At 40.1% G+C, this 22,580-nt stretch overlaps 2 protein-coding genes across 2 annotated transcripts in view; one reads left to right on the top strand and one right to left on the bottom strand.

Moving 5' to 3' along the window:
• Positions 1-22,580, bottom strand: part of LOC117370776 (E3 ubiquitin-protein ligase RNF123) — a 75,923-nt gene that overhangs the window by 26,460 nt on the left and 26,883 nt on the right. Inside the window, exon 36 of the mRNA XM_055222140.1 lies at positions 1,985-2,196. Coding sequence (XP_055078115.1) covers positions 1,985-2,196 — 212 coding nt within the window. The remainder of the gene's footprint in view (positions 1-1,984; positions 2,197-22,580) is intronic.
• amigo3 (adhesion molecule with Ig-like domain 3) lies at positions 10,757-13,526 on the top strand. Its single transcript, XM_033966310.2, has one exon. The coding sequence runs from the start codon at positions 11,021-11,023 to the stop codon at positions 12,674-12,676; it is 1,656 nt and encodes a 551-aa protein (XP_033822201.1). The 5' UTR covers positions 10,757-11,020; the 3' UTR covers positions 12,677-13,526.

Raw genomic sequence — 22,580 nt, 5'->3', positions numbered from 1 at the left:
GCCATGAAGCTGTGAAGGTCGCCATGGGAACAGTCTCCATGACAGTGGGAAACGGGGCACAGCGACCAGGTCTGATCAGCCACTGACAGTTCAACTCCAGGGCAACTGGGCGGCAAAAAATCTAACAAAACAAAACAAATATCTGCAGATCGTAACTGTAAATAAATACTATGGATTTATACTTACATGGGCTAAAGCTAAAGGCTAAAGGCTAAAGGCTAAAGGCTAAAAGCTAAAGGCTAAAGGCTAAAGGCTAAAAGCTAAAGGCTAAAGGCTAAAGCTGTTTTTATTTGGAGTTTGTGTTTTATTGAAATATTGATCAAACCTTTAAGCAAGATTAGATTTTTTGGTGTGTTTTGTGTGTGCTTTATGTGTGTTTTGTGTGTGTTTTGTGTGTGCTTTGTGTGTGTTTTGTGTGTGTTTTGTGTGTGCTTTGTGTGTGTTTTGTGTGTGTTTTGTGTGTGTTTTGTGTGTGTTTTGTGTGTGCTTTGTGTGTATGTATATTGCACTTCTCAAAGACACACGTGCACTTGTTCTTTCATAATAAAGTCCAGAGATACTGTGCATATTATTATTATTTCTGGATGCTAAATGCGTGACATCACATGGTGTTGAATGTGACAGATCTATATTTGCATATTCCGTATCTTCGCTGTTATTAAAAATGAGTTGTATGACAGTATTTACATTATATTCAAACTTTTTTGCACCACACTCCTCCCTCAGCGTTGCCTTTTCAGCTTCTTTTGGGTTCATCTGTCTCTCGCTGTTCCACTTGATCAGCCTCTTTGACACTCTCCTCTATTCATGGCTCTATCTCTGGAAGCCTTGAAGTTTTTCTCTAAATATCTCAACAAAAAGATCAACGGGGGGTTGAATGTGGGTGAACGGAAGCCTTTTTTATATAAATTATTACTGTGAACAAAGCACAAACTGGGATGTAAATACAGAACGACCCTTACGCCTTAATGTCATTTCAGTAAAAACATTTTTGAAAAGTGCTGGGCCTGATTTTTACTGTGGGAAAAATGTGAAAAATAAAACTACTGCAGCAACACAAATGTACGGCTCACTTACCTAAAGCGGCACCTGAATTATTCACCCTGATCAGTTTTTAAGGGATTTTCATGACTTTTAGAGGCCAGAGTAGAGTTTACCCTCACAGCTAAGATAACAACAATTAACATGCTAATGACGCACTTCCTGTTTCGCTCCATAATTAGAGGCAGACAGAAAAGAACAGTTTAAGATTCACTCTAATATATGACAGTATATCTATTCTGGGACAAGACGAATTTTACAAAATATAAAAAATAAAAAAGGGCACACGTCCTTAAAACTAAATGGAAAAAAAAAAACTGCTCTGATTCCGAAGTGAAATCCTCTGGTTGTACTGAGCCGTTTTGATGCATGGAGGATATACTGTCAGATTGGATCATATTGTGGTTTCTATTTCAGTCATTTATAAGTTTTGTTTTTCATTTCGGAAACTATTTTCCAATCCCATTCACTGTCAGAATGGTTAGACGTCTGAAGTAATTGTGATTCTGCTCCTGAAACATTAAATCAATGTTTCATGGTCCAAACTCCAGCAGATAATTTGTCTTGTTTGTTAAATATGAGCCAAGGCCTCGGTTCTTTACCGAGTGAATGCAAAGCAGGAAAGTGTCTTCTGGACAGGCCGAGCACAGCGCCATGACAAATGCCACTACAGACCTTAACAGAATTAAAGTGCATTCTAAATCTTATTAGGGATATTCTGGGCTATGATCCAAAGTACAAACTTTGCCAAACTGACTTTATAAGCAAATGCTCCTAAAGATAAATGGAGAAATCTTGACTGACCTAATGCCTCTTCAAAACAGCTACGATTTAGCAGCTGCAAAATGCCACTTAATGTCCCTCAATATTCCGCCCCCCATAAATTGACTGCAACAAATCTTTAAAATGTCTCAGTAAAAGCCCGTATCATGGCTTTACTTACATGCATGAAGAGAAAAGTGCTTGCGTTCTGTCGAGCCAGGTGCTGTGGCTGCAGGGGGAGTGACAGAGGGGCTCAAAGACCCCACCACAGGCAGAGAGGTGGAGGTCACGGCTGTGGAGGAGGAGGACTCCCCTCCCTCCCCTAAGAGGTGCTGGATGGAGTGGAGCTGGAAGCAGGGGTCACAGAGCAGGACTGAGGCAGCTCGTGATGTCCTAGAAAACAGAGATCGATGTGATTAAAGTCGTATTTTAGGAAACTGAAAATGATAATAATGATTTGCTTTAATAAATATCAACAAGTTAATACCTCAAATATCAAAAATTATACATATTATTCATAAAGTATATCAGAAATGTGCAGATAAATGTTGTGGTTAAGAGTCTAATATTACAAACACAAAAACACAAAAATACTGAAATACCACTTTTCACACTGCAATTTTAATGTTTCTTTGTAGATTTTTTGGGATATTCGTATTATTCCTGTGAAGTCTTCCTCACAGCACAGACCTCGGGGATAATGGCCTGTGAACACCACTAGAGCAGACCGGTGTGTTGACCCCATAGATTTTCTCTGGAGGAGGTTGGGACAGCTGTAATGGGCATTAGTGTTGCTCAGCAGCAGGTAAAAACAGCATCGCTCATTAGACGTACTCATTATCTTCTGCGCAACAAAAACAACATCTTACACAACTAAAATGTCACTACGTCAGCTCGATTTGGCCACAGAAATCAATACACCCACCATGTTAATTGTTGTGTTCATAACTTGAAATACACTTAAAATACGACCACTTTTGCGCTGCATAAATAAACTCTGTATCATAATCTCGTTCTGTACTTGGTTGGTTCTTCTCTCATCAAACACCTGCCCGTCTGACTTTGAATCCAAACACGTGCAAACAAACATTATGTTCCACTTTCCATTTCTCACCAATGGTCTTTTTCACGATCCATGTAGCACTCAATCACTGGTGTTCTCGCTAATGAAAGCCCCCTCCTTAACTCTCTTTTTCCCCTCTGTTCTTCTCTCCCCTGCGGCGCCACTCAATCCAACCTCTACACATCAATCTTTTATAGCGGGGCTTTCCACAGGACCTGACTCCCACACACTGGCTTTTTCCAAACAGCTCCAGTCTCTCCTTTGTCTTTCTCCGCATGTTTACACTCCTCTTTTCTCTGCCGTCCTTCAGATATACCTCGATCTAAGTCCACGCACTTTCTGCATTGATCTTGTGCCTTCAGTGTCACTTATAGAACGCAGGTTTCTCGTTTTCTGCAGTGATCTGTTAAATACAAATGGACACGTGTGGAAACGGAAAGAAAGAATGACAAGTTATGTAAATGACTTTTGATACAGCTGTGAAAACCCACCTGCTCGATTGGATATATACTGTATTTTCAGGACTATAAGTGGCACTATTTTTCATTTTTCAGCTTTATTTTTTGTCCGGGGGTGTGACTTATATGTGAAATGAATCAAATATATAATTTCACTCTAGACTTGTACCAGTATCTACTCCTCCTGAACCACTCAACATTTAAAATATCAACATTACACTCATTTAAAAGACAAAGACAAACACTGAACGCTTCATCTTCCTCTGGAGTTGGTGGATTTGTTCAGAAGCGACACCGAGGATGAAGAATTCAATGGATTTATTGATTTGGAGTGAGATCCAGAGTAAACTTGTTGTTTTTTCTGCTTTATTTATCTGATTAACTGTTAATATCTTACGTTAACAAACCAGACACGTGTTCAGTTCTGTCTGTGCTTCATGGAGCTGAATAAATATAAATGTGTTACGTTAGCGTGATGTACTGATATTCAGCCTGTTGGTCCACATTTTATTATTATTATTAGAACTTGACTTTAAAGATAAAATGTCTGTTCTTGGTCTCGGATTTTGTAAAATAGATTTCCCCAAAAAATGTGACTTATATATGTTTTTTTCTTCATTATTTTGCATTTTTGGCTGGTGCGACTTATACTCCAGAGAGATTTATATTCCAGAAAATACAGTAATCACAAAGAGAAAACCGACTTGAGTATTTTCTTAAGTTCTAAAGGGGATAAAAGGGTTTCATGCTGCAGTGTCTGGTTCAAAAAACTGACAACTCAAATATTATTAACAACTACAACTGTATAAGGGAGGTGTTTTCTTTTCCAGGCAAGACCCGGGACACACTGGAGGGACTATGTCTTTCGCGTTGGGGTCCCACCGGAGGAGCTGGAGGACATGTCTGGGGTGGGGGAAGTCTGGGAGTCCCTGCTTAGACTGCTGCCCCCTGGATGAATGGATGGAACAACATATGGATTATTCAGGCACAATTACTTCTCCACGGCCAACACGTTTATATTTCCGTTCACACAGATACACGTGTACTGCTAATGTAAACGCACAAACATGTTGGAGCTAAACCTCAGCCACCGCCCACTATTCTCACAGTTTCCCAGCGTGAGACGGAGCGCGACGATCATACGAGAAATAAAGTCACCGTGTCAACGTCCAGACCCATATTTGATGATGTAAAACTGCAAAAACACAGTCTGTATATTTGATTTGAGCTGCAGCCAAAATTGAAAAGTCTTCTCATAAAAACAGGTTTCGTTATAGTTTGAATCTTTTTAATTCTTCATCACTTAAAAAAAAAAACACTAAACAACTTATTCAAGAGGCGCAATGATCCTTATGTACAGTGTTTTAGCCATATGGACCCAAAAATAAACACACCGCATGTCTTTTTTTAAATGTATCTGATCTGAAAGGTTAAGAAAATGCCGGCACACTGTCTCACTCTTGGGTCACTCTTGGTTCACTTTTATTCACACGTTTCGGTTCCTCTGACCTTCCTCAGGTCGACAGCCCCTTCCACTCCGATTATATAAATTAAGGGTCAACAGTGACAAAAAAAACACATTTACAATCGCAAATGTACCTGCAAAATTGTGCATAATTCACTTTACGTCAGTCTATTGTGAGTTAAAACACACGGACAATAACTAGAAAAATATAAAGATTATTATCACACTAAAAAGGGAACAGTTGTGTACAATAAATTTGACATTTTTTAGCAAAGTGACGTCTCCAAAAGTTCAACTAAACGTCCGTCAAACCTCAGAGGGAGGACAAATAAACGCATGCTCTTCATTACAGCACCTTTTAACATCGACATTACATTAAATAGTTCATCATTTAAGCTTTTTGGACTGAGAGTTTCAGTAAAAATGGAGTATGCTTCACATCTTTTTAACGCACGGTCTGTGTTTATAGTTTGTTAGTGAAAATACGTACAGTTTTATTTGTTTTCTCGTGTCTTGACGCCCCGGGACAGATGGAAAATAACCAAAAGGCTTATTCTAACATATTTACAGTGGATGTTTATGCACTGCCCCTTAAATAAATCAATCTAAATCCAGTTTATGTGCCTTTATGGACATTTTTCTGTTTATCTGTCTCATTTTTTGCATGTTACCTAAAACACGGTGTTGACAGACGACTGGTGTCCACTACCGGCCTGTGTCCAGCCCGTCCGCAGAGGGGACGCACTGACATTTTCCTTCAAAAATTGTATTCTGACCTTATCACCACAGCGAGACTCGACACTTCACACAGAGGCGCTCCCCGGGCCCTTTGACGAGCGCCGCGTCTCGTCCCTCCGTGCATTCCTCTTGTTGAGCTTTAATAATGCATCCATGTGTGATTGATCCTCGCCGTACCGAAATGATTCATTCAAGGGGAGGAAAAGAATGGGAAGGGATCGTGCTCCGGAGCGTTGGAAAGAAGATCAGCGTGAGTCGGAGCACGGGGCTGGAAAATGTCACCGGTTACGTCTCCATTGTGTCAGACGTTAATTATGATCTAACAAAAGAGCGACGCTTTTAGATTGACAAGGGAAATTGTTAGCGAATTGTGTGAGCGCGCATTTATAAAACACGTTAGCATAGCAAGACGAGTCCTCAAATCTAATTCTAATTAATTTATAATGACATCTATGTTTTGACAGTTAATGGAGCGGACAGAGACAGCGCTCAGGTTCCAGAAGTGCGTTTTCAATTCATTTTCACGTAGACTTTTCGGAAAATTCAAATATTAAGAGGCATCGCGTAGCCTAACCAGCTAAATGCTAAACTTACATCCATAACGCGGTTGTTTAAGTCGAAAAAGGCTGTTTAAAATGTAACACTCAGCTACATGTTTTATTAACTTCACGGTTTATAAAGTTAAATTAAATTACAGGTCTCGTGGTCATGAGTTTCCACGTAGCTGATTATCCCCAGGCAAACTCTCAAACTTCTAATGAACATTTTTTTACAGAAAGTCTATGAGAAAAATGAATGGGAAATTTAGTTCCGGAGCCATGGGGCGGTTTAAGAAGAGATTTACAGTTTTATGTAGCGTAGCATCGAGTTTTATACTTGGTTTGAATTTTGAACAAGCTGAAAATGTTGATTTAAATGTTGATTTAAACTGTTTAAAAGTTTAAACTGCTGTATATTATTAAATCATTTTCGATTACAAAAATATAATGTGATTGATGCATTGAGAAGATAACCAAAATACCAACATTCATTTTGTACGTACAATTAGGGATGGGACGATAAACCATAGCAAAAATATCGCTAATCCTGATCAAAAAGGTTCACAATTAATCGTTTGTGGCATTTTTAATAATCGTGATCATCGTCTTTACAGCTCCAGACTGACTCATGTTTCAGTTTCAATACAATGTTTAGATGTTAGTTTTGGTGTTTGTCCACAAGGGGGTGCTCTGTCATAGCAGTGAAACTCGTTAGCTTCTGTGCGTGTGGCTCGTGGCTCGTGGGCAGTGGATCTGGATCCGGATGACTCCACACATTTGTATCCTCCACTCAAGAAGGTGAAGTCTGATGTGTGGAATTATTATGGATTTGAAAAACAAGAGCAACAAGATGAGCCACCGATCTGCAGAGTCTGAAGGAGAAAAGATACGGCTCAGAGGGGAAACACGAGCGACTCGCACGAGCGACTTACAGACGCACATTTACGACACAAACATCTGCATCGTTTGACAAACTTGAGCCGAAAATCTCCATCTTAAGAAACACACCATGAGAAATAAACTATTGACTGTAGTTTGTGTTAGTTTGGATTTGTGTGAATAATGTGATGGCTGCGATGCATGTCCTTTATCGCGTCCTTTATCGCGTCCTTTATCGCGTCCTTTATCGCGTCCTTTATCGCGTCCTTTATCGCGTCCTTTATCGCGTCCTTTATCGCGTCCTTTATCGCGTCCTTTATCGCGTCCTTTATCGCGTCCTTTATCGCGTCCTTTATCGTGTCCTTTATCGCGTCCTGTATCACGTCCTTTATCGCGTCCTTTATCGTGTCCTTTATCTGGGCCTTTCTCTGGGCCTTTCTCAGGTTGTTTCATGTGTTTTTTAATAGTAAAGAGTTTTATAATTGACACATTTTTATTAATCATTCATTGTTAATGTCACTTGCAGCAAAAGACACCTGCAAACTGTCTGGTAATTGATGTTTGGCTTTTTTTAGAAACTGTAAAATTAAGTTTAATAATTATCGTGATAATTATGAGTCTAAATTTTAATATTGTCCCATCCTTACACACAATAAGTGTTCAAATTTACTTATAAAGGAACTTAAATGGTTGAACACATACTATATAAGTGTCTTGCACGAGTGAGAGGTTTTACTGGTCAAATACACATAATTATGTCACGACTCTATAAACTATAAATGATAAATATTTACCTGTCAAAGCAGCCAGTAAAGTCACAATAAAGGCAATGCTAAAAATCACTGCAAACTCTAAACAGTTTTTGTGTTCAGTCATCATCAGGGTGCATCCATAAATCACAGAAAACAAAGCAAATAGATGTAAATTATTCTGACTAAACATCCACACGTCTAATGAAGTCATTGTAAATTCAGAATTGGGTAATCAAACGACAGCATAATACTGACAGATCTCTACACGGAAAATTGTGGTGTATTGGGGTTTTCACTTTTTTAGTTAAATTTATGTCTGTGGCTCGGAGGCTCTGATCTTAATCCTCTGTGACAGGAGATCGGCAAAGAACAGGCGCCTCCACTGAGAATGTAAAATGGGCTGGAAGAGAATTTATACACGCACAAACTAGCCACAAAGCAAAAGTGCATCAACTGTGGACGGCACATTAGCATCAACATGTCATCTGCAAATGACACGGGCTCCTTTGAACCGCACAAACGCGCTTGTGTAATGTCTGTGCATTAACCGTATCTGACAGTCTGTGCTGCATTAGTGTACCTGACTATTGTGTCTTTTATATTAGCTTTTCCATTTCATCTAAGTTCTGCATCCCACACTGACACTTGTCTTTGCAGAAAACTATCCAAAGGTCACAGCTGTTATTCATCTTCTTTTGTCAAGAAATGTGAACCTGAATTTCCAAAACGTTATAAAGTACCACCACTTCACCGCGTTTATGTGGAGAGAGACACTGTTCATAACTTTAGAGGTAATTTCTCTCAAATGTAATTAAATCATGTGTATATGCTGCAGGCAACGGTGAAACAACCAGGAAAAGTAGGAAAAGAATCATTATTCTCAACTTTGCCTGGGCCTTCTATACTTTGCCTGAATGCCTGGGCAAAGTAGAGCATATTGATTAATTTCCTCCTTTGCCTGGTCATTTTAGTCGTACTACAGACGGCCTGGGGATTTAGGCAAAATAGAGAATCTCTGGCAAAGTATAACCTGCCATTTCATGGAATACAAATGGGACGCACATACACAAGACTCCAAAAGGTAAACTTAATGCTTCACCTTACTTAAACTTTATTATAATATTTATGTCTCAGTCACTGTTTTGATCAGTTTGTTCTGTTCTTCTAAAGTCTCTATTATCTCCACCTCACACCGGTTCTTGTTTTAGATTTTCTTTGGCCAACACAACCTTCTTCTGTCTTCTCCCCCAGATTGAGGCAAGAGCCAGTTTTTCCTATAGATTAGCGTCGTGTTTTTCCATGAAATGTCCAAGGTAAATTCACAAATGTGATTACAAAAATAGCTTTTCTCCTTTAATTTACAATAAAATCCAATCCATCTGTCACACCAGACATTCGAGTCACGCCTGTAACACAGATCACACAATATAAATGACGCCACACACACATGCACATATTTGTTTTTACTTTATTGAACATTCTGTTTTAAACAATGGCCTTTGTGACTGACACAAAAGGCCATGTTTGCGAAAGTATTAAACATTTGAAGAGTCTGTGCTGATAATGACAGTGAAAGCGACTCATGTTTGCCAGAAGCGTCTACCTTTGGAGTGACACATTATCTAAGCAAACTGCACTCAGGTTTCACTGAGAGTTTTAGAATGTTCGAATTTGAGAGATTAGACAAGAAAACAAAGTATCATAGGTCAATAATTCCAAAAAATAAACTATTTTTATTAGAACAGATTGAGGGTAAAACCTGCTGGCTCATTTTTCATGTATTTATTTATTTTTCCTTCCTGAACAATGAAAGAAAAAAGTTGGATTTGCATAATAATATAGAATTATATCTATACTTTTATATATTTGTAAATTAAAATGTAATGTATGACATGATTTTGCAGGTAGTGCCACAAAGGCTTAAAAAAGAACAGACACTTTCAGAATCACCCTCCGAAGCGCCTCCTCTGGCAACATAATCCACTCGGTCAAAAAGCAGAGAGACGGAGGGGAGGGGACGTGAGAGAGAGATGAGAACGAGAGACGTGCAAAAGAGGAAGAGAGGGAGAGCGTGAGAGAGGGAGAGCGAGAGAGAGCCACATGAAAACCACCAAGTGTGAGCACAGAACACAAACACACGGATGCGGGGAGAGAGTGCAGCCCGAGCCGCTCGTAGAGAAAAAAGAGCAAACATCGTTGCTGTCTGAGAAGGGCGGAGGATGCTGAAGTGGGCGGAGAGGGAGGAGGAAGAGGAGCGAGCAGTCTGAAGCTGAGGAGGAGAGGAAGAGCTGGGAAAGCACCAAGAGCGACAGACAGGACTCACAACTCAGCTGAGCAGACACATGACCATTAGACGGCGTGCATAACCCGGCGCCAACAACTTCGGACACTCCGTATTCGGACTAAGCTTAACTTTTGACCGCATGGGTGTGTTGTTGCTTTCTTTCTGAGCGTCGGATGAAGAGATATGCGTTCCAGTAAGCACAAAAGATGAACTATTTAACCGTCTGCAAACATAACCGTCCACAGCTTCAACAAAATGAAAGGATTCTGCCGAAGGAGTGACAGACCAAGAACAATCTGTGTGCGTGATGTGTGAACCCTCGAAATGGCCACCGTGCGGGTGAAGTGGACAGGATGCTGACTTGGTTGAATATCTGATCTTCGACTCGGCTAAAAGGCTGTGGGCGTCAGACAGCGAGGGCCGTGATTCAAAAAAACTCGACTTGGCGTGAAAACAAGCAATGCAACAACTAAGAGGACCTTTTTTTTCGCTTTGATACAAGCTCAATAACAGCAACTCTGTGTGTGCGTTTGTGTGCTCATGTGGAAAAGGAGGCGTACAGCAGCTGAAGCAAAGGTCCTGATGCAGCGTGATGTGAAAAGAAAACTTATTCTACTGGAGGAAAAAAGAATCAAGATGTTTACTGACAACTTAGAGTGAAAGCTGTAATTAAAGTCAGTCCTAAAGGCTTTTTTAGTCTAATATACCTTTTATATCCATTGTTTGAAAGACTTACTTACAGGGAACATCCAAACCTAAAACAAAAACTAAATCTGCATCTCAGAAACTGTGCCTTTTCATGAAGCCAATCCATATGGCAGGAAAATTAAGATGCAAATCCTGCTCAAAATTAACCAGGTTTGACAAAACAATCACAAGTATCAAGCTGAGAGAGCATCTAGTAGAACACGTAGTACCACAACATATTTATGGAGTACGTGAAATGAGAGACGATGGCTTTTCTATCACCCGCTGAAGAGCAAAGAGGAGGATCGATGTATTAAGCCATAAAAAACGTATCAATGCTGCTGGCTGCATAATGTCATCTGCTGAAGGTAAAAAAGGCTTTCTGCATGGTGTGGTCGTACCAACAGCTCTAACACCATCCTCTTTCTGGTGGCCAGTCGTGTTGTTAGTTTGCCTCCAACCAAGCATCTGCCAGTCTAGAAATGGCTCTGCCCAAGAGGGACGATGTCTCTGCACATCGGACATCCTCAGCTGCACTGCCCTGGGTCTGGAGCAAATCCCTAAAGAAATGCCCGTCTCCGCTGTCACTTTGGATCTCAGCCATAATCAGATTGCACAATTGAAGGAAGATAGTTTTTTGGGACTTTCTCGGTTGGAAATATTACGGATATCACATAATCAGCTGACTTTTATTGCGCCAAGAGCGTTTCATAATAGCTCTGGAACACTGCTCAGACATTTGGATCTTTCAGCTAATCATCTGTGCGATTTAGAGCAACATTATTTTGCAGATTTACCAGGACTGGAGGAACTACTGCTCTTCAACAACCGTATCGTTCGAATTGAAAGTTCAGCCTTTGCCAAACTAAGAAACCTTCGCAAGGCCTACCTCAGCCATAACCGTCTCACTGATTTCCCTTTCTTTTCGATACAAAAGCACACACATCCGCAGCTGCTTCTGCTTGATCTGTCATCAAATCGACTACCTAAGCTACCCCTGGAGGACATATCAAACTTACCCACCACGATCCAGAAGGGACTCTACCTTCATAACAACTCCCTGGTGTGTGACTGTTCTATGTACGGACTGTTCCATAAATGGGCAGAGCGAAACTTTACTTCGGTAACAGACTACAAAGAGGAGCACACGTGTCTCGTCTATGGAATGCAAAAAGGCACCGTACGTTTCTTTAAGCATGACCGTTATTTTGAAAAATGCGACTTCACTGGGATGAAGTTACCCCTCGCAGAGCAGGAGGGGAGCGTTTTGGCCAAAGCTGGGAGCGCTGTTCTGCTGCACTGTGTAACTAACTTAACAGGACAACACGTGACCTTCTTTTGGGTGTCGCCGAATCAGGAGTATGTGGCACCTCCGGGAAACAGTGACTCCTTAAAAATGTACAGCAACGGCAGCTTAGAGATCAGGGACGCCCGTGCAGCAGATTCTGGCATGTACTGGTGCATGGCTGTGGACGACCGACAACAGCGCAACGAAACCCGAGAAGTGAATCTGACTGTGGTAACGCATCAGAGCCAAGAATCCTACGAATCCTTCAACACCGGCTTCACCACTCTGCTGGGCTGCGTGGTGAGCCTGGTCCTAGTCCTCATGTACCTCTATCTGACACCCTGCCGCTGCCCTCCCTGTCGAAAAGCCCCTCCTCCTCCTCCTCCTCCTGCTGCCACTACCCCAGGTCAGACTAATGAGGCAGGAGCGGGGAGCGCCCAGTCCTCTATTCTCACTCCCACTCCTCCAACGACAACTGAAGGCCCTGGTCGCAAGGTTAGTACCAACAAACATGTGGTGTTTTTAGAGCCCATACGAGAGCAGCAGAACGGGAGAATAAGGGCGGGACAGGGCACTGGGACGGGACAAGGACATTTGGGACCAGGTTTACTTTTAGGACCAGAGCAGCAATCAAAACTCCCAAACCAATCCCAGCAGAAAGCAGGGGAGACAGACTCTATAATGTCAGTTTTCTCAGACACACCCATCATGATCCCGTAGCAATGAGAGCAGTCGGAATGGCACTAATATCACCTCTCGCTCACTCTTCCTCTGCCTGTCAGTTACCTCCTCAGCACCTCCCACAGCACTATACCTGAGCACTAAAGTGATCAAGCTTTGATGCTAAGTGCCAGACTTCAAAAGAGAGAAGCGTAAGGATATATTTCTGTTAGTCCAGGTCTGCAAACCGTACTCAACAGCCAAGAACCAACGCACTGTGAAAGGCTATCTCCTGTTGAAAGAACATCATAGTGAATAGAGATTACACAGAACCCAAAGCAGTGGACACACAGAGATCTGAGAGGCACTTCAATAATAAGATTTAAGCGCAAAATCAGGGCCAAATCCCGAAAATGAAGAGGCTACGACTACTTACACCCGTATCACAGTGAGAGAATGCCTTGTGAAAAGGGTGTAGTAAATCTCATTAAAAACAGACATGGCTGGAAGTGCATTTAAAGAAGAACGTGTATGGACTAAAAACAGAGCACAGAGCAGTCCCTTTAAGCACGGCTTCTACCTTTAAGATAATATTTACTTCAGATGCCTTTTTGTCTCGTATAGAGATAGACTTGATTTTTGTAAGCATTTTAGCTTTTATATTTTTCAGAGTGGCAGTCGACAGGAGCCAAACAGCATCGCATAGTGTAGCTCAGTCTCAAAGTAAAATGTTTTAGAGTAGACACAAGCAGATGAGCTTTCAGTGAGTAAATATAGTAACTCTTTTAAGGTTTGACTTTAAAGCCCTCCTCCCTTCTCCCTCTCTCCTTGCATCCCTGTCTTCAGTAGTCACAATCTGGAAAACAAAATGGAATTGAAACGAAAACTGTTCCAACTGTTCAGATGTGATGATGCAAAGTAAATGTTGGATATATATTCACTTGGAAATTGTAATATTTTGCTCTTCTTCATCAGACATGTAAATGGTAGAACACTGAAAACAAAAAGAACTGCATAATTTCTGTGAAATTTATGAAGGATTGACACAGGACAATCAGGAAAGATGTGTTTGTTTTCCTACTTATTGTCTACACTCTCTCCACTGCATCTTTCTCTTCCTGGCACCACCTTCTGCTCCTCATGCCTCCTCAAGTATTTTGTCTGTTTCCCTATGTCAATAAACCCGTGTATCCTTCCAGATGAATGTCTGCCTTGTTATTGTTTGTAACAAAATAAAAAGAATGTCTATTGTTGCTTGAAAAATGCATGCACTGTCACTTTAGGATCTGTGAAAGAAATGCCAGACAGCAGAAGTCTGTAAAGTCATGTTTTCAGTTTTAACCTGCAAAATGTCACTATCAAACCGGCTCTTCTCTGTAAATCACTCGCTTTTGTACGTGTCCACTGATGTTGCAGTTGCCAACAATAACACTCTGGGTTGGCACAGTTTAAATTCAGTGATATTTGACACAGTTCTGTCCTTTTCTCTTATGGTTTTACAGCTCAGATTTAATCCTGAACATTTAATATAGATAATAAGATTAGAACCTGCTTTGGGTTATTTACATCACTCATAATATCATATTACTGATATCACTGTGACTGCTGCTGCCATAATTAGCAGCATTACTTTCATTGCAGCCTGTTGTTTTCATCATGTTTGCCCCTGCGGCCTCGTTGATGATGATGATGATGATGATGATGGTGGCAGCCGCTGGATGGTTCCGGCCTTTAACTGTCTAAGGTCCAAACCTCTGAACATATCTCACATTATTATATCAGGTCAACATCAGGTCATTCAAATATTTTCAGTGATAGACCAAATATGATGAGAAAGTCAAAAGATCCAGTTTAAAACATTAAAGACTCTGACCTGCTGCTCTTATGTAACACACGTGTCAATAAATCACAATGTTGTTCAAAAGAAGCATGAGGTTTTATAGGATTCAGTAAATAGTCAGCAGTTTACATTTTCTGTGTGGAATAACTGTAAACTACAAGACACAATGGCAAAGTAAAGAGTTTGTTACACTAAGAGAGATTATAAATCAGTCTGAAAGGCACCGGGGAAAACACTGAGAATAAATTGCACATATGGTTTAAAAACAACAGGCCAGTTTATTACCTGCCATAAGTTAAGATTTATTTGTTTTGCATTTTCTCAAGTGTTCTTATATTTCTCACACCGGTGGCAGTCAATGCATCTGAGCCCATTTCATTATGTGCACAGCAGTTTTAACAGATTGTGGGATAAAAATCCCCTTCAACCTCCTGTTTACACCAGAGAGATAAAGCTCACTTTATACAATCCCACCATTTTCATTTCATTTTCAACAAAATGTGCTTTACAGAGAGGAATGCATAGGGGCTAATTAGGCCCTCCCTGCAGGAGAGGAGATTTAGACCTGTACATTTTCATTTCTGGGAGTAAAAATACTGATTAAAATGTAAACATTTCAGTAATTGGTGTGAGAGGAAATATATTCCAATAGCATAACTGTTAAAACACCCGTTGTCTCAGAGGAAATTGGATCTGCTTAAACAAAAACACTGCAGCTCGTTATGTTAGAAACACAATGTGGAAGTATCTCTTCACATTCCATATAAAGTGAAAAGCTGAGTGTTCTCTGAGATCTTAAAACGTGGCACAAACCCTCATCCACTAAACGTGCACCAGGATACACACCATTAATCTCCCCTGTACAGCTCCACTGTTCATCTCCTGTGTCGCCTTAATGTCATTATTCAAATCAACATGATATCACAGATTATCACAAAAGGCACCACACCTCCATAAATTACCATCGAAAATCACTGATCACTATGCAGCTCCTATAAGGTACAGCCACTGAATAATGACCATTATTACAAAGAACATTTGCCCACACAGTAATGACGCTGAGGCAAATAGAGAGAAAAACAGAGACATTTGAAAACGACGTGGAGCATGAGGCCGATCAGAGGAGATAAAGCAGAGACAGAAATGATTTCAATTAAGACGTAATATGCCATTTTACTACACGTTACACTTCACACTAAAAATGTGGAAGAAGATTCAGTTTGCTCCCAGCAATAGTTTAAAGTGATGAGACGATGAATTCGTCCACAGGAGCCTTAGTGGACAGATATTGTTTTTAAAAACAGTCAAAGTGAGCACTTAAACCAAAGAGGGTTCGTTTAAGGCCACACTCGGGCGCAGACACAACCTGCTTAAATCTTTCATGTTAAAAAGTATAGCTCTTCATCTTTTTCGTGAGGTCGGTTTTTGCCTGAGCAAAAGGTTAAAGCCCAATAAATGTGAACCAAATGTGAAGTATAGTTATGTTCTCACAGAGAAGTACTTATGTAAGACGAAGGGGGAGCAACTACTAAATATTTAAAAGGTCTTCCCTCATGCTTCGCTTACACTTCAAAATAAGTCAACATTTAGATGAAGCTGTAAAATAACGATCAAGTTCATTACACAACTAATTCTAGCAAAGACTCAGACGCACACAAATCTGGTAATTATGTTGTCAAATATATTATATTAATGAACACGTTTCTTGCGCTCAATTACTCCAGCGATGGGTTTGGAAAGAACATAAGTGAAGTTTTTGAAGAGTCTGGTCTTTGAACCCAAAATAGAAACGACAGAGGTAAAAACCAAGTCACTTCAGCAAACACACACCTCTGTTTGTGCCATTAGGAATCACAAAATGAGGAAGGTTAATATAAGAAACAAACTCACAAATGATCACTGAAAATACATAACACTGCCATCACTTTCATTTGAGTAAATATTTCTTATTAATAATTCATGAGAAAATAAAGCAGAGCCCATTTCTCCAAACGTCGTCTCATAAACATCAACACTAAAGCTGCACAATGTGACAATGACAACAATGACAACAATACTTCAGCTGAATTTCACTGTCTGTCTGTTTTCAGATGGTGTTATAATCATTCTCCTTGGTGTGAAAAAACACATCTTTAGCTCAGACAAACATCAAACACAAACAGCATCAGAATCAGAATAACATCGGGAAGATCGGACAAAATAAAAGAGTCACATGTACTTTAGTAACGAGGGAAGTAATAATCCCACATGTACAGTATCTGCTCTAGAGGCAGGTAGAACAAACAGAACAAACAGAACAAACAGAACAAACAGAACAAACAGAACAAACAGAACAAACAGAACAAACAGAACAAACAGAACAAACGTGCTGTCGACCCACAAAGATCCAACTCACTTATATTTCTTCTCACTGAACATAAGTGTTATAAACGAGCCATGTGGTTTGTTAAGTTAATGTAATCAGTCTTAAGTGAGCAAATGAACATGAAAGTGAAACTCGATGTGATAAACCTGCGTGTTGGTTGTGTGTTGTGTGTGTTTTGTGTGTGTTGTGTATGTTTGTTAGCTTGTTCACTGCCTCCATCTGTCCTGAGTTTTCCAGAGCCAGTCTGAGCCGCCGTGCCAAGTCTCATCAACGTCTAATCCTATCTGCAGACGAATGACACAAATCTAATATATTTAGAAAACAGATCTGAGTTTTATCTGCATTTGTACAACGCTGCTCATCTGCATTTTAACGTAAAAGGGGGAAAAATGCGGTGGACAGATGTTTTGGGGATTAGATTACATTATAGAATCGTGTATACAGTTGTTCACTAGGAAGGAAAATTAGGATATGAGACTTTTTAACATGTATTTTTATCATTTTTCAATAATTACTCTCGACTTCCTATTCTCCCTACACTTTTCCAACCTTTCACCTGACCCTTACTGCACGTGTTTTATAATTTAACCCTTCCTTCTTCAGATTTACTCATCTAACGTCTCCTCCGCAACCTAAAAATCACCGTTTTTACATTTCCATTTTTTTTATTTCATTATCATTATCCACTTCTCCTCCCGTTTCCTCGCTTTTCTTCTCTCAGTATTTCCTCTCCATCGAGTTGGATAACTGTTGGCTTCTCCCGCCCCGTGTCCAGCCTCGGTCGTGGCTGCCTCTGCGGTTTCCACGGTAACAGAAGACCACCAGGACGTCTGAAAATCTGCTACGACGACGCCGATGGAGACGCACGCGGAGGAGAACGCACACACGCTGCAGCACAAACATCCGCACGTTATGGACTGAATCTGCTGAATGATCGGCACGACTCATTCATGACCATTATTAAGAAGCACAAAACGACCATGGATGGGGTTCTGTGCATTAGGAACAAGGGAAATAGTGTTTTCTATAATAACAGTCAATGCACATTTATGTTTTAAGCTGTTTCAGTATTAAATCTTTGCATAGGAGGAGTTTGTGGTTAAGTGTTATCATTTTATTTGTCTAAATTACACATGTGTATTATGAGTCTTTGATGCACATCATTTAAAACATGTTTGTAAGTTTGTATTTTGATGTACGATCAATCAAATAACGTAATAAAAAAATTAAAAAATATTGTTTGTTTTGTGTTTTTATCATGCATTTTAAATAGGAAACGGTAGAAGAGCTCGACTTTTAGTTGAGGTATTATTGATATTTAGGTCATTGTGTAAGTTTGTAATGGTATAAATTTAAATAATGTATAAAACTGTATTCATACAAGTCTCTAATATATCTGGGTCTAAGGCTTTTTATACAGACACTGCCTGTAAATATTAGAATCTCCATAGTTTTGATTCCAAATACATATCATTGTCAGTGTTTTATTGTGTACAGTTGTCCCTCATCGTTATTCAGTGTCCCTCATTCACCTTTCGTTGTCTCACTGTTTTGTGGATTTTTAGTGCAAATTTGTATGTTTTTGTTTACAGTGTATGAACGTGCATTGTGTTCTGCGTCCTGATTGGCCGTTGGACTGTAGACCATTGTGTCGTGCGTCCTGATTGGCTGTTGGACTGTAGACCATTGTGTCGTGCGTCCTGATTGGCTGTTGGACTGTAGACCATTGTCCATCAGTCTCCTCCGTGCCGTGTCTCCTGTCCAGTACAGAATGTGTTCAGAAAAAATGAAGCTGATACGTCGCAGATTTCACTCACTGTGGGTTATTTTTAGAACGTGTCGCCACCATAAACCAGCACTGACTGTATTGACTTTCGGCGTGAGCATCTAGGTCAGTATTTGCACATGACATAGTTGCTATACAGTGGTCCCTGGTTTATCGTGGGGTTCACGTTCTAAAAATAAATTACTCAGCTTCATTTTTTACATTATTCTCTCTGTTTTTGTCTGTAAAACCCCTCACCACACACTTTATACACTTTTCTCACACAGGAATTAACATTTTCTCACATTTCTCTCTCGTTTAAACTCTCTCAAAGTTCAAACCTTCGTAGGCGTCTTTGTCGGTGCAGAACGTTTCATCGACATTGTGGGTTTTGTCGGGGAGGAAACAAATTGCAAACGTACAGCACTTCAGAGTCACAAATCGTGCAGCTTGAATCATAAAATAACAGTTTGTATATTAAAAAAACGTGATGAAGTCCATCTCTGCACTGAGCTCTTAACATTTCGTTAACTTTGGTGGTTAAAGGTAATAAAGTAAAATCATTTTGTCTCATAAGCAACGACATAAATGCATCAAAAGTTCCTCTCAGAAGCGAGTTCATTAATTAGTAAACGGTGCCAGGAGTGATAATGACGAGCTCTACCTTCTACCTTGAACTCTCCAGCTGCAGAAACTCCAGCAACTACATGGCTGACTCGTAAATAATGCATCCAAACTGAGGTGAACTTTTTGTTGTTAAATTCATGACCAGACGATTGGACTGAACTCTGCATTAAATTAAAGCTGACATTAAAAAGTAAGAGTGACTCAGTTCTTTCCAAACACATTACACTCCCTTTGTGGTCTTTGACGCTCATATAAGAGACAAAAGGAGTATTACCAACATAAAGTGACTCCGTGGGACATAAATACACTGAAAAACATCACTTCCAACTGAGAAGAATCAGCCACAAAAACAGCTATTGCAAAAGTAATAAAAATCACAGCGGGTTGAGCTTAGAGTAGAAAAACCCAACATCCCTGGAGTCGAGGCCTCTCTTGGTCCAAAGAGGCTAAGCTAATTAGCGCTGGTCTCAATCTAATCTCTGGATGACTGCGAGCTGCCTCTGATGTCTTTCAGCCTGAGGTAATGGACAATAATTAGCACCATTGATTTTCTTCAGTACAGTGGGAGGCGGACAAACCCGAGAAACGTTAATAGTCCTGATGTGGACACGGGGAGGGAGACGGCTGATGGACACAGACATTCCTTTGCAAACATCATCGTCTAAGCTCTGCAAACATGTTGAAATATAAACTGTATGGACCGAGATGTGCCTTACTTTAAGTTATTGGTTTGTTTGTTTTTTCTGATTTCTGCGCTCACCTGATCAAAGTGAGGCTCAGGTGTTTGTAGCAGAAAGCACCAGCGCTCACTGGTCGAGTTAAACCTCAGGTGGAGGAAATGGGTCATTAAACATCACTGTTAATAAAACTTTTGCAGTCAAATCTCCCAAATTAATCCAGCTCAGTTGATTTTCTGGCTGTCTGTGTTGTACCTGAACCAACGCCAGGAGCAGATGTGAAGTGACTCACAAACAGAGGGCTCTGTGTTGGATCAGACGCGGTTCTTTGTGACTGAGGCTGGTTCCTGTAGTTTACCCGAGGCTTTGTGTAAATGGAACACTGCTCCTCTGATTTATTACATGCAAACACTTCAACACCCACCACCGGCCGCAGTCTATTAGTAAAGTGGGCTTTGTATGAAACGCATCAGGATATGAAATTAGTGGAGAACACAGCTAAAGGCGACGTGAAGGACAAGACGCCTGTGCGGTGGTTTTATTTCATTAATATTCAGACTGTAGAGGCGCAGGGTAAAACATGTCACTGCAGCCAATTAATAAGAAACACAGCGCTCCAGCTAATTGGCAAGTCTGGTGAGTCCAGGATTAAAACATGCCAAAAAACCCTTACATTTTTAACTTTGAAGCATGCAAAGTTTAGGGTTTTTTTACTTTTAGATGATGTAAAAGCCACTACTCTGCTCAGTTAAACAAAACATCAGATACATAATGTTCTGTGAATGGTATAAAGTGAAAGTGTAAAGGACAGAATGTGGTTCAAATGGTAAAAAACACACATGTAGAATACAGAATAAATGACACCGTGTTTTTAATTTTATATTTCACGGACAAACGCTCAAGGCTAAATATAATTGAATTTTAGAAACACTTAAGTGAGTTGTGTGCAGCAAGTTACAAAAGGTGAAATTACGCTGTCTGGACAAAAAAAAAAAAAGTCACCAACATCGGATTTAATTAAGCAAATATGTCCGAGTCTATAGGTACGAGTCAGGTCTGTGCTCAAAGAGTGAGATCAGCTGACACCTGAATATACTGAATGACCAGGTTATTCCATCAGTGGATTTTTGGGCATATTCCAAGACGACAATGTCAGGATTCATCGAGCTCAAACTGTGACAGAGTGGATCAGGAGCAGAGACGTCATTTTCACACACGTCCACCACAGAGTCCAGACCTTAACCCCAGTGAGAATCTTTGAGCTGGAGAAGCTTTGAGCAGCGTCAGACTCGACCATCATCAATGAAACAGGAGAAACATTAATGCAACAACTGGATGGAAATAAATCTGTGACGTTGGAGAAGCGAAATCGAAACAATGACACAGAGAATGTGACGTGATCAAAGATAAAGGAACAAACAAATATTAGAGCGTGGGACCTTTTTCTTTTTTTTTTTTGGTGGCGACTTGGACAATGTTTAAATCCAGGCTCAAAACTGTTCTGTTTAGCTGCACACAACCGCTTCTGTTTTAACGTTAATTTTATGACGATATATTTGTGATTATTTATGTTTTGATTTGTGTGATTTTAACGTCCTTCTTATTTTGTAAATTTGAGTTACTTTGTGTATAAATTGCGCTGTACAAATAAACTTGCCTTGCCTTTTTTTGGCCAGGCTGTGTATATTGGATAATCTCTCCATCACCAAGTTTAAAACATGTGTCCTGACGCAGAATCTCACAAATATAAGCATTAAATAAAAGTAAATAAACTACGCCGTTAAACAAAACAACCATTTTGCCAGTATACGCCGTTGTTCTCAATAAAACTGGATTTTTGATGAAGTCAGCGGGACAGAAGCTGCAAACAAACGCTCGAGCGAGGAAAATCTCAAGTACATCAACACAAACTAACGCTCGTGCTTGTTCTTACGGTTCACCGAGAGCGCAGTGCATTATGGGAGCAGACCTGTGCACGTGCAGCTCGTCCTTGATGGGAATCGGATCATTGAGAGAACCGCTAAACTAATGTCTGTACTAATGCTACGGTCGCGCAAAATCGAAAGGGCAGAAAGCTTTTACCACATAACCGCATAAAACGAGGCTCTTTTTTCACGCGCTTCAGTAGAAAATAAAAGATTAGCACAAAAACGTCAACCTCAAATGACGTTTAATTTAACCGAACTTAGAAATGTTAAAATATCGTAGTAGAATATTGCCTTTTTTTGTCATATTGTGCATCCCGAGTGTTTTAAACGACACACTGTACAGACGTTTCTAAAAATACGCAGCGTCTCATAACGATAATAGAGTTATAGAGTAATAAAGTCTGACCATTTCTCACGTCAGTCACTCTTATCTTTGCGCTGGTCACTACACCCATACGTTTATTAGTTTTACCGATTACATTAACGTCAGAACATCCATCAGGGGCCGTCACTTCCTGTCTGTTGTTAACCAGCGGTGCACGGACTCCGCCGCGTTTCTGATCCGCACATCATCTGTTTTATTGCTTTTACACCAATTGTCTTCTGTTTTTAATGTTAATTGTCTTCTGTTTTAATGTCTTTTTTGCACTGTAGCACTTTGAGATTTGTTGTTCAATTATAAATAAAATGTATTATTATTATTATTATTATTATTATTATTATTATTATTATTATTATCTCTGATCCGCACGCCACTTCTGG

This window comes from Periophthalmus magnuspinnatus, chromosome 5 (assembly GCF_009829125.3).
Source record: "Periophthalmus magnuspinnatus isolate fPerMag1 chromosome 5, fPerMag1.2.pri, whole genome shotgun sequence".
NCBI lineage: Eukaryota > Metazoa > Chordata > Actinopteri > Gobiiformes > Gobiidae > Periophthalmus > Periophthalmus magnuspinnatus.
Note: the sequence above shows the minus strand (reverse complement) of the source record. Positions and strands in the feature narration are given on the sequence as shown.

Excerpts from the sequence above, each read along its gene's own strand:
- amigo3 (XM_033966310.2), top strand. The coding sequence starts at position 11,021 with ATGTCATCTGCTGAAGGTAAAAAAGGCTTTCTGCATGGTGTGGTCGTA.